We start from the raw sequence: 12,504 nt of genomic DNA on the forward strand, positions 1-12,504 counted from the left end.
GTTTTTGGTTGCCAGGGCAAGACAACCCTGCACAGATTACAAAAATAAAAACAGCATTAAGGGACCAGTGGATGGAGTTTATTTTTACAGAGCATCAACGGAGTTGTGCAAGTGTTTGTGTTTGTTCCCCTGCATTTTCGAAGATGATTTGCACATCGTTTATTTCTTAAGGATAATGCAGTCCCAAAGAAAAAGGGTCACGATCGTGTGTTGGAACCACATGCGGTGAGTAAAACTGCTTAAAATATCTCTGTGTTGTTAACTTAGCTATTAGCGTAAGCACATCAAGTAAACAACATGCGATGTTGTCATCAAACTGCACTTTCCACATGTACAGCTTAAAAAAAAAAAAGACGTCATAAAGTGGAACTTAGTCATTTTCCAAAACCGCTAAGCAAATATATACAGTTTTAGTACATACCACAAAGAGACGTCGTTGCTGATGCTGCTCTTGTTAAATTTCAGCCTCTGGATCTGTGTCACAGCTTCCAAACGCTCTCAAAGCAAAAGCATACTGGCGCTTGTGATTCTTTAGCTCCGCCCACACGTCACGCCTCCTGCCGGTCATGTTTTTCCGGGAAAAATCGGTACAGACTATCTTTCTCTTATGAATATAATAAAACTAAAGACTTTTTGGAGTTATGAAGGATGCAGTACTACTCTATAGGTACTCAAGATTAACAGGAGATTGAGTGAAAACAAGCATTTCACCCCCCCAAAACATATTGCATATTGATATTGTACACTGATAATGATAATGACAAAGATAACTAAAACATTTCAGTAATCGTTCTAAGTCTATGAGAATTCAACTATACCGATAAAGACACAGAAGGTCATCACTGGAATCACTTTCAAAACATTGATGAACAACAAAAACAATGACAGCCAGAATCTAGCTGTTTCCAGTTATATTTTAAAGTACAGTTTTAATTGTGTTTTACATTTCAGAACTTACCGATGTATTCATGTATTAGTTCAAGAGCATAGATTGTCTTATCAGTACAGATGATCAAAATAAAGGCAGCACCAGATAAAGATTTTAGCTTACGTTATATATTTCACTTAATGAATTTGGCGATTTCAGAGTAAAGTGAACAAAAATACTTCAAGTTGCACCTGTTGTTTGCTAATCATAACAGATACTGACTGATCGTATAGCTGCTTTATGAAGATGGTGTGTGAATGTGCACAGTCATTGGTTGACAGTATGTCATGGCTAATCTGAATAAGATAATGATTGATGAGCTTAATGAATAACCCAAAAGTTCGCCGGGGGACTTTTTAACATGAACACAAGATCTCTCTCACTGTTATTTCTTCATACCAACATACAGTACATGTTCAAAAACAAAAACTCTCCTAAATGAAGAAATGACCTGTGTGGAAATTTGACACTGACAGATGCTGAATTCGGTGAGTTGCCTATTTTCTGTTTTTTGGATATGGATTTGAATTCTGTTACATCTGACATTTTTTGTGACTTCATAATGAAAAATGATTGAATAATTTACTAAGAAAACATTTTTTTTTTTTATATAGATTGATTTAGTAAAATGATCCGGTCAGAATATATTTCAACACTAAGAAAAAAGCTAGAATGCAAAGGGAAACAATCTTTTACCTGTATGTATTAGTAATGTAATGGCAAACATTACACTTAAAAGTGCATATTAACACCAAAAGGTACATATTAATACAATTAGCAGTAAAGTGGGAAATAATTTTATGTTTGCAGTGGAGCACAATACACTGTCTTAAAATATGTAAAATAAAAGCAAAACCAATTTTTATGCTTCATTTTTAAAATCTTTGTACAGTTACATGTGTTATATTTCACAGCACAATGCAATGTTTGCTTATTATTATTTCTTGCCTTTTGTCAGGTGGAGAATGGAAAAACGCAACAGACTGGTTCAGGGCTCATTCATCTTCCTCATTTTTTGTATAATATCATTGAAGGATCAAGGTATTGTTGTAAAAAATATATTAACATTCACAAATTATAAAATAAATTTCTAAACTGGGACTGCTGAGTTACCTGATCCATATTAAGCTTTGTTTGCTTGATTTATGAACATTTGACAGAAGTGTTTATGTGCTAAAATGTGATTTACAAAATAATTTTTCTAATCCTGAGGGTCAGTAAATGCTACCAGTTTGTGGGGGAAGAAGATAGACTTCATGCAGAAAGACTGCAGCTTCTGGTTCCTGAAAAATGAACACAAAATACCTTCCTTAAATGAGCTCAGTGTGTGTGTGAACATAAAGAGGAAGCTCAGCAATTCATACTGGACCGCGTTCACGTACCTGCACCCTAATAAAACACACATAGAGCTTGGGCTGAAGGGATTTGGAGAAGAACTCCATATCATAATGTTTGGGAGAGTCTGGACAAAATCTTCAGTGGTGTCCTTGGACAACTGGCATTCCATTTGCATGACCTGGTCCAAATCCATGACCGAACCAAAAGTCTATGTCAATGGAACCAAAGTAGAATTAAAACCACAGTCTGAAACGGCTCTGCATCCTTATTGCTGTAGCGTGGCCGCCGGTGGCACTCTGACTTTAGCTGTGGCCCACAATTTTGTGAAGAACAAGATAAGCATCGAGACAGGCACTGAACTGAAGGGCAGCTTAAGTCTATTCAGGATGTGGAAACAAGTACGCAGCGCTCAAGAGATCTCCACGATGGCCTGCACTGATGGGGATATGCTGCATTGGGAGAAAAGAATCTGGAACAAAGCCCAGGACTGTACACCTTTACAAGACGTTACGCAGAAGTGCAGTAAGTGACACAAATATACACACAATTTTTTAAAAATCTATTTAATATAAGGTTTTCAGTTTTCACAAACTTATCAACATAGATACAGTTCAAAACCCAGATTTGTGTGACTTTATTTTTGATAATGAACTGTAAATAAACATAAAAAGTAAATGGACAAGTTAATACATATATAGCTAGAGATGTCACTCAGTAGTAACTAGTTACTTTAGAATTAAATGTTGGTTTATAGTTAAATTTATATTTAATAATAATTAATACACTTTTATAATTAATAAACTTACATTTACCATAATTCATGTTTAATCGCTAGAGGCCAAAAGTTACATATGAAGTCCAATTATTTATTGTAAAGGAAATATAGTAAACCGTTTATTATCGCTAATTAAATCTCTGTCTCTGTATTGGACCCTTTTATATCTAACACAATGTCCTCTTGTTCCAGACTGGCCTTTTTATGAAGTAAAATTAGTGCTTGTCATCATTCGTGAAGACGGAAACAAAACAAACATTTACGATGCCCGAGAAGTTGCTCATCAGTGGGTAAGCTATAGAAAACACCCTTTAATTTTTTACTGCTGCAAGTACCAAGACAAAATGTCAATAATATCTGTAGCCTATATCTTTCTTCTCTTCAAGTTGACACAAGCATTAGAAGAATGGCCAAAACATGTATATTTGCATAAAGTAAAAGTGTTCCCTATAGGAAGGTAAGACCTTGTAATATCTTTCTAAATATAGTAAAAAAAATAAATAAAAAAATCCAGGACAGATTCCAAATTGACTCATTTTGTCTTTTTTTTACAGCACTCTTACACGATCCAATGGAAGTGCAAAGGTACGTCAATAGCAAAAAAGTAACAGTTCACCCAAAAATGGAAATATGCATAAAATGAACTCACCTTCCAGCCATCCAAGAGTTTGTGAAATTTAGGATTACACCACAGCATGCATAATGAAGCGAAAGCTGCATGTTTGCATGAAACATATCTATCATTAAGATATTTTTCAAGCTATTGCTTCCAGCTAAGATAAAACATCAATAGGGACTGGATCATTTCACTGGAGGAAACGTTATTATGGATTTTGGCTAAAGGAATCATTTACAGTTAAAATGTCTAAATCATGATTCCTACAAACACAAAGCATTCAACTTCACAAAACATTCATTAATGGCCTGGAGTCGTGTGGATAACTAGTGGATTAATCTAATGTTTTTATTAGCTGTTTGAACACTCATTCCGAAGGCACCCATTCACTGCAGGTGATTCATTGGTGAGCATGTGATGTAATGCTAAATTTGTCCAAATCTGTTCTAATGACATTCAACAAATTTTCATTTTTGGTTGAGCTATTCCTTTAAGACTATTTGTATGTAAAATTAAAAATCATCAAACTAACAATATAAATATCTCTTTGCAGGGGACGACCATGCAACTGTTTGCCACCAGTCCTGGACTCAGCCAGTGATTATCTCTTCTCAATTGTTTCTTATCTCCATTCTAAAAGAACTGTCAAAATCTGCCTTTCATTCATTTGTTTTGGCATATTTATTTACCTTTCAGGAAAAAAAACATGCATTATTACTGATAAATTTAAAGTTTAAGAAATGTTTGATAATGTCATCCTTATATATCTATGTAGGTTTGATTGCCTGGCTCACCTGAATGTGATTCCCAATGCTGACGTAGGAGAAATACAGGATGAACTCACTGAGATCCTCGCCAAGCCTTACAAAATTGACCACTTTGAAATAAACACAGATGCTAACTTCATCTTCATATATACTCTTGGTAAATCAGATGGCTAGGATGCTTAAAAAAATTCCAACAAAACAAAGCATAATTTCCATGCAAACCATTTTTTTTTACTCTTACTTAGATGATCTTTGGCCGGACCTAGACACAGACCCACCCTTAACCGGGACTGAAACACAAACAACCACAATTCCTCAACTGACATCTACAGCTACTGAAATGATTACTCCTGCAAAAACAATAGTCACAACACCCAATCAAGTGGCAATAACAACAGAAGTTTCATCCTCAACTGAAACAACAAAAAGTCTGTACAGCAACTTTATGTATCAGTTTCTCGGTTGCACTTTATTTTACAGTACGTGTACTAACATGTACTTATAGTGTACTTACAGTGTATTTATCTAAGAAAGTTCTGGTAATACAAGGTAACTGCATGGGGTAGGGTTAGGTTTAGGGGTAGGTTTAGGGTTATTACCTAGTTATTACATAGTTATTATTACTATAATAAGTACATAGTATGTACATGAGGAACAGGACTGTAAAATAAAGTGCTACCAGTTTCTCTCTTATAGACTGTAACATTCATAGGCCTATGTGCAATTTTAGATTAACACAAGGATTCTTTGAATGTTTACCGCCTCATTTTTTTTTACAGTCACTACCTCCACACCAATCATGGAAACAACCCTGGCAGGAAGTTCCACGACTTTTTTATCGTCCACAAGAAGTCTTACATTAAATACAACCGCATGCTCTTCTACTATTTCACCTGAAGGAAACATATCAGGTCAAGAATTGCCTTTTTGTTTTCTGTTATAAAGCCATGTTCTTTAAACTCATGTACAGTTCAGGATTTTACAAAGTATGGAATATTTCACACCATCTCTCTGTATTGAATACAGAAAGTTATTTCAGTGTCAATGTCAATGTGACTGTCAATGGCTCTGGTGACCCTGAGAACATAATTACAACCTGGGTAAGATATAAAACAAAGAGTACCTAAATTCAGCCAAATATGTTGCATGTCAAACTGGAAATAAGTATCACATCTCAGCATCATGTCACAGTTGTTTTATCATCACCGCAGCTTCAAGAAACTCTTTCTGGTAATGGAATACAGGTGTTGCACTTTAAACTCTTGACTTCCTCAACACATGCACAAAAACGAAGGTTAGTCATTCTTGTTTTTATTGCAGAGAACAGACCAAACACCAATACTCACTATAGAATTTTTTTAACATGTCTGATTTGCATTTGCAGTGTGGAAACAAAATCATTTAAAGTGGATAGAAAGGTACAAACTTCCAAATAACTAACAGCAATTCTCTTTTTTTGTGTGTCTACTGAAATTAACATAAAAAAGTAAAAAAGAAAATATTTTTAAGTTTGTTTTAGAAATGTAAACTGAATTGGAAATTGAGTAAAAATAATTCTGTTTTCTATTATCTTGTGTATTTGCCTTGCAGCACTCTCTGCTTTCAGTGACAAGGTGAGATGTTCATTACAAGACAGCAGTTGAAGAAAAGTAAGCAATAGTGAACAATAATTGTTGCGAACATACCATGTGTTTTAATGGAGTTATCTGATATGGCTTGTTCCCAGCCATAGCTGTGTGTTTCATGCCCAGGTAACAACTTCCTCGGACATTATAAAGACGGAAAAAATGATTCATGGGCTTCTGGAGAAACAGTACAACAGTGGAACAGCACTCTTATATGCACAACCTGAGGACATCTTAATTTCTTATATTGGTATGTAATACATCCAAAGAAAAATTAAATCAGATGATGAGAGGATCAGGCTATGATACATTCTCGGTACTACAGTACATACCTGTGTTTGATTGTAATATGGACAGAAACTATTTAAATATATATATATATATATATATATATATATACAAAGCTGTCTGAATGTATCTCTCTTCTTATCTAAAAACAGGGCCTTGTCCTGGGCACAACCATCACACCAGGCAAGGGCTTTTCAGTTGGCCCCCAACTGGGGTTCAGCGCAACACCTCACTTCCATGTGTGGGAAACCCTGAAAAGAAAGCCTATAGGCAATGGTAAGAGACTCTCTTAAAAAGATTTGTTTCAACCTAAATAGAATTGAAGTCAGAAATTGCTTCATAATTTTTTAAAGAAATCTATTATATATTTGAAATACCTTTGAAATATGAAGCATGCTTTAAAAAAACAAAAAAACATGACTTTAAATGGTAAAGTATGTAATTTCTGTATGACTATCAGCGTCAGACATATATGCAAAAATAATTCATGCCATTCACTTCTAATAAATATATTCTATGAACAGTCTCCCAATGCTCCTGTTAAGTCATGAAACATTATGATCAAAGTTTTAATAATCCTTTCCCTTGCTTATACAAACATTGTTTATGGAAAACATTAATTTGAAACTTTAATCTAAATATAATAATTGCATGAAATCATTTAACATTTTTAATTCTGTTCTACTGTACATAATGAGAACTTGATGGATAGCCTGTAAATCTTTTGACTCTCCACTGGGTTATTGTTCCTAATCACTAACTCTAAAAAGAGGAAGCTGTCTGATATAATATTTGAAGGGGCTGCTGTAAACCAATTAATCACATATATGTACCATATAGTAGTATTATTAATGTCAAAACTGTTTGTATGATCGATTTCATTGCAGAGTCGAAAGCAATCTCTTGTGTTTCCATAATGTTCCAGTCGTTCAAGGTTTATTTACAGCCATAAAATGTATGAGCAGGTTTTAAACCTGAACTTGAACAGCGTTATATAATGCTGTGTATCTTGGAGTCAAGCAGCTCTGAGCGGTTTGCAATAGTTAATGGGGGGGAAGTGATCCAAATAACTCATGGTTTGATAAGTTTATTGATTGTGTCCTTCTCGCCCTTCTCTCCAAACAGTCTTCTGGATGAAAACGTTGGTGCTCTTTGGAAATCTCCAGACCTGGGGCAATGCCAGGTTGTGGTCAACAGTGTGTCAGACCTGGAAGACATTACAGTCACTAACGGTGAACATTAGATACACAAGCTTCCAGTTAAAGCAATGGCTCACCCAGAAATGGAAATTTGCTGAAAATGTACTCACTCTCAGGCCATCCAAGGTGTAGAAGTTCTTTGGAATAAATTGTAGACAAATTTAGCATAACGTCACTTGCTAACCAACGTTAACACACAAAGAAGACCCACTGGTGACAGCAAGTGATGTAATGCTAAATATTCCAAATCTTGGATACCCTGATGGTGAGGAAATGTTCAGCAATCCACATGTTGTTTGTTTCCTTTAAAGTAAACAGAAATGAACTGAACATACAGTCATCTCATTCACAGCAAATACACAAGTGGATAGAAATCTGTTTTAACACAATAGCTTTGTATGATACAAATATCTACATGGGCGCATCCTAAAACAATCCCTATGCATTTTGCCTATTAGACAATGCGGAAGATATTCTGCTCATGATTGAGGACTTGATACATGAGAACAAAAATCTGGACGAGTACGAGCTCTCAACGGTACTGGATAAACTAGCCGATGTGATTAACGTTAGCGTGATAACGCCTCCGCTGGGAGAGGTCATCATCAACATCACATCTGACATCCTGGAGTCTGACAGCAACCTGCTGCCCTTCACCAACAGGTGTGTGACACTGAGTGTTCATTTAATATATTTCCTTGATTTTTATTCAACAATAAAAGTAATAAAAATCAAACAAATATAGGAAATTATATTTCATTTGTGTGGTTAACAGTGAAATATATTGTGTGTAAATATATATAAAATTAAGTCTACTGTTGATGTGAAGGTTTTACAGGCAGATTTTGTTTTCCGTGTAAACAAAACATCCTTCCCTGTATTTGTATAGCATTCTGAACATCACAGAGTCTGTCGGAGACCAGATGTTAGGGTTCAATGGAGAGTCAGTCAGCTTAACAGCTCCTGCCTTAGCAATATCAGTGGTCAATATTGACCAAGGAAATTTTCACAACCTTACCTTTGGAGTCTCTTCCACTAACAAAGGCTTAAACCCTGAGGTGAGTGCACAGCACCTTCACCAAACCAGTGGAACTTTATTTTTATATACTATTATTCAGAGGTTTGGGGATATAGTCTTGTGTTTGTTTAAGAAATAATTAGGCCTATACTTAAGCAAAAATGCATTAACTTCGATAGAAATTTGACAGTACAGACCTTTGTATTGCTACAAAAAACTAAAAATAAGTTATGTTATTTTGAACTTTCTATTCAAAGAATCCTCAAAAATGGATCATGGTTTCCACAATAAATAATAATAATAAATAAATAAAATTATAATAAGCAGCACGACTGTTTTTAACATTGATAATAATTAGAAATGTGTCTTCAGCAGCAAATTAAAATGGTTTCTGAGGCATCATGGGACACTGGAGTAATGATGCTGAAAATCCATTTAAAAGTAAGCTTAATTTAAATATAAAATAAAATGGTATGTTATAATATTTTAATAAAACATACATTTTATCATATTTACTGTTTTTGCTCAAATAAATGCAACCTTGGTGAGCTTAATAATAAAATAAAATAAAAAACATTAAACAAAATAATGACAAACCCAAACTTTTGAAACACTCTGCATGTCTCATAATATAATATAATATAATATAATATAATATAATATAATATAATATAATATAATATAATATAATATAATATAATATATTTTTATGATAATTTATAATTTAATTTACATATAATTTATGTGATTAAGCATAATCTAGAATTGATCATTGAATGTTTCAGATGAAATTTGGCCAGCAAGTTTGTATTTGGGTTCTATATTTTTTTGCCTCTATGAAAATATAATGTTATGAATCATATAAATCATCACACAATAATCAAATGCTTTTCTTCTATAGATTTATATCAACCGGGAGCCTTTTGATGGTACAGTGGCCTTCGTTTCTCTGCCCTCTGAAATACAAGAGAGATTCCCCATTATAAACAACACCAGCCCCCGTGTTCAGTTTCAGTTTTATGGAGTTCCCACTCTCTTTCAAACAAAGGTGACTTCCTCTTACTCTGTCAGTGGCAGATGTCAATTTTACAGTTTGTCTATCTCACTGTTAGATTATTTTGAAACACTATATTTCTGAATTTGTCTCAGAATGACCCAGATGGGAAAAGACTGAACACTTTTGTGGTGTCTGCGAGTGTGACTAATGCCACAGGATACATTGAAAACCTAAAAGAGTATGTTGCTGTCACTCTGCACCATCTAACAAGTAAGAAAGTAAGTACAGTTGTTCTTAGTAATGTCCAGAAAAATTAAAAACACTGGCAGGAATCATTTTTTAATTGTCTCTATCTTTAACAGAAAGACCAGGATGTCCAGTGTGTCTACTGGGACTTCAATAAGAATGGCAAGTCACTTGGACTATATGAACACATTATTCTTCTTCTCAGATTCTACATCTCATGTGTTGATGGGTTTGTGCATGTCCTGTTTTAGATGGATATGGTGGATGGAATCCAAAGGGGTGCTGGACATATAATACCAGCAGTGATTACACAACCTGTCTGTGTGACCACATGACCCACTTTGGAGTGCTGCTGGTACGAAACGATTCTGTGTTTGATACTCAGTTTCAATTAATTATATATTAACATTTACCTTTAGTCATTTAGCAGAGGCTTTTATCCAAAGCGTCTTATAAATGAGGACAATGGAAGCAATCAAAATCAACAAAAGAGCAATGATACGCAAGCGCTATAACAAGTCTTAATTAACTTAACACTGCACATGTAGCAAGGTTTGATTTTAAAATTATATAATAACTAAAAAGAAAAGAGCAAACTAGTGTAAGAGGCCTTTTTTGCTATTGTTAATTGTATAATAAAAAGGAAACAAATAGATAGAATACAAAAGAAAAGCTAGTATATATGCATTGGATGTTTTAGCCTCAACAGTATGCATTAAGCGATGATTTTCTTTTATTTTTTAATTTAAGGATGTGTCCAGAACGCCCATTGATGAGAAAAATGAACAAATCCTCACTCTTATTACATACATGGGCTGTGGTGTGTCTTCATGCTTTCTTGGGATCACAGTGCTAACATACACCCTTTTAGAGTAAGATCTAATTTTCAATTGATGTTTATATATGGCAATGCGGCGTACTTGTAATGTGTCTATTTAAAAAGTTTACAAGTCATTTTTCATGTTACATTGCTTTGCCATTAACTTCAATGCTTTTCTTTCCTAATAGGAAGTTAAGAAGAGACTACCCATCCAAAATTCTGTTGAATCTGTCTCTTGCATTACTGGGACTGAACCTGGTGTTCCTGCTGAACTCCTGGATTTCTTCCTTTGGCATCTATGGCCTGTGCATTGCTGTGGCCGTGACCTTACACTATTTCCTATTGACTTCCTTTACATGGATGGGCTTAGGGGCTGTGAATATGTACTTTGCTTTGGTTAAAGTTTTCAATGTGTATGTACCCTCATACATCTTGAAATTCTGCCTGCTTGGCTGGGGTGAGACATTTAAGATCATTTAAACATTTAGAGACAGATTTATGTTTATATTTCATCTCTGTTTAACATCCATTACATCTTTGTACAGGGATTCCACTTATTATATGTGGCTTGGTGGTGGCTATAAAGAGAGACGCATATGGCATGAACACCATGAGTGATTCTCAAATGACACTGGATGATTCGGAAATGTTGTTAGTGAAGTTTGATGATTGATTTTTCATGAACATAGTGACAGAACAGCACTACAGATAAGAAATAACTTTATATTACCATCATGTCAAATCAAATCAAATGTTTTCATCTTTTTCAGTTGCTGGGTGCAAAATGATGTGGTTTTCTACGTGTCAGTAGTGAGCTACATAGCCTTCATACTTCTCTGCAATGGCTCCATCTTCTTAGTGGTTCTGATCCAGATCCGAAACATGCAAGTCAATCAACCGGCCGGCACCCGAAGTGGGATCTTGAAAGACCTGCGGACTGTGGCAAGCCTTACCTTCTTATTGGGTCTCACCTGGTCTGTGGCTTTTCTCGCTTGGGGTCCTGTTAAAGTGTTCCTCCTCTACCTGTTCTCAATACTGAACAGTCTTCAAGGTGAGAAAGAGCACATACAATTCATTTAATTCAGTTTTAGCATCCAGTCTATTTATATTTTTTGATTTGTTACAGGTTTCTTTATTTTCGTGTTCCATTGTCTCATGAAGGAAAATGTACGCAAGCAATGGAGAATACATTTATGTTGTGGCGCTTTCAAGCTGCAGGAATGCTCTGGTAAAGCACAGATTTCTCTCTTGCAACCTTAAAAATGTTTAAAAAAAAACACAAATGCTAACTTCTTCATTGTTTTTTAGAATGGAGCCAAACTGCAACTGTGGTTCCCAAACACAAACCCAATCCACCAAATACGTTTCCTTTCATGGCATCTGTGAGATCCATTAAGTCTAATTCAACTCAGAGCTCAACGGTTTCCTTAGAGTCTAGTCAAAATCAAATGACTATCACAAGACCCGACCTTGGTAAGACATTACCAATATGATAGATTGTTAATGCTCTAATGTTCAAATCTTTGATGTTTTCTTGTCTTAACTTTTCCTGTGATAGGATTTGTATATGAAAACAGTTTGGTAATACCAAGAGCCAGAGCAGGATTGATGGTTCTTCCATATGAAACATCTCCTGCCACAGCAAGTGGGCTCGAGTTTCCTTCAAGGCCATGGAAGAATGGATTTGACGCAGATATATATCCAACATAAATGTGACTGTTTTTGTTTGTTGCTCTGTACGGAAGCACACATTTTTCTGGTAACTTTCAATTTTCCAATGACACTTGGCTCTTAAAAAATGAGTGAATAAACATGTAGAAAACTGATTCCTCAGATCATGTTACATTATATCCTAACATTGTTTCATGAAATAATAGTATAATCAAG

General features: G+C 34.9%; 1 protein-coding gene across 4 annotated transcripts; it reads left to right on the forward strand.

Annotated features, from left to right (window-relative positions):
- The first annotated feature begins 1,278 nt into the window (after window positions 1–1,278).
- LOC127965915 (adhesion G-protein coupled receptor G4) lies at window positions 1,279–12,443 on the forward strand. Of its 4 annotated transcripts, none has more exons than XM_052566633.1 (30): window positions 1,279–1,416; window positions 1,887–1,969; window positions 2,141–2,788; window positions 3,234–3,331; window positions 3,428–3,498; window positions 3,596–3,626; window positions 4,211–4,254; window positions 4,433–4,581; window positions 4,670–4,852; window positions 5,204–5,335; window positions 5,451–5,524; window positions 5,636–5,718; window positions 5,809–5,842; window positions 6,015–6,037; window positions 6,151–6,299; window positions 6,490–6,613; window positions 7,463–7,569; window positions 7,995–8,199; window positions 8,426–8,594; window positions 9,456–9,602; window positions 9,704–9,829; window positions 9,914–9,959; window positions 10,049–10,152; window positions 10,548–10,669; window positions 10,806–11,074; window positions 11,163–11,268; window positions 11,388–11,668; window positions 11,744–11,845; window positions 11,926–12,090; window positions 12,176–12,443. In XM_052566633.1, the coding sequence occupies exons 2-30, from the start codon at window positions 1,894–1,896 to the stop codon at window positions 12,325–12,327; spliced, it is 4,020 nt and encodes a 1,339-aa protein (XP_052422593.1). In that variant the 5' UTR covers window positions 1,279–1,416; window positions 1,887–1,893; the 3' UTR covers window positions 12,328–12,443. The 4 variants fall into 4 exon arrangements, with proteins under 4 accessions (XP_052422593.1, XP_052422594.1, XP_052422595.1 ...); XM_052566634.1 differs by having other exon boundaries at window positions 2,147–2,788; XM_052566635.1 differs by lacking the exons at window positions 10,806–11,074; window positions 11,163–11,268.
- The last annotated feature ends 61 nt before the right edge of the window (window positions 12,444–12,504 follow it).

This window comes from Carassius gibelio, chromosome B10, assembly GCF_023724105.1.
Source record: "Carassius gibelio isolate Cgi1373 ecotype wild population from Czech Republic chromosome B10, carGib1.2-hapl.c, whole genome shotgun sequence".
Lineage (NCBI taxonomy): Eukaryota > Metazoa > Chordata > Actinopteri > Cypriniformes > Cyprinidae > Carassius > Carassius gibelio.

Excerpts from the sequence above, each read along its gene's own strand:
- LOC127965915 (XM_052566633.1), top strand. The coding sequence starts at position 1,894 with ATGGAAAAACGCAACAGACTGGTTCAGGGCTCATTCATCTTCCTCATT. Across the intron at positions 3,332-3,427 it reads GAGAAGTTGCTCATCAGTGG|TTGACACAAGCATTAGAAGA; the intron begins GTAAGCTATAGA and ends CTTCTCTTCAAG. Across the intron at positions 4,582-4,669 it reads CATCTTCATATATACTCTTG|ATGATCTTTGGCCGGACCTA; the intron begins GTAAATCAGATG and ends ACTCTTACTTAG.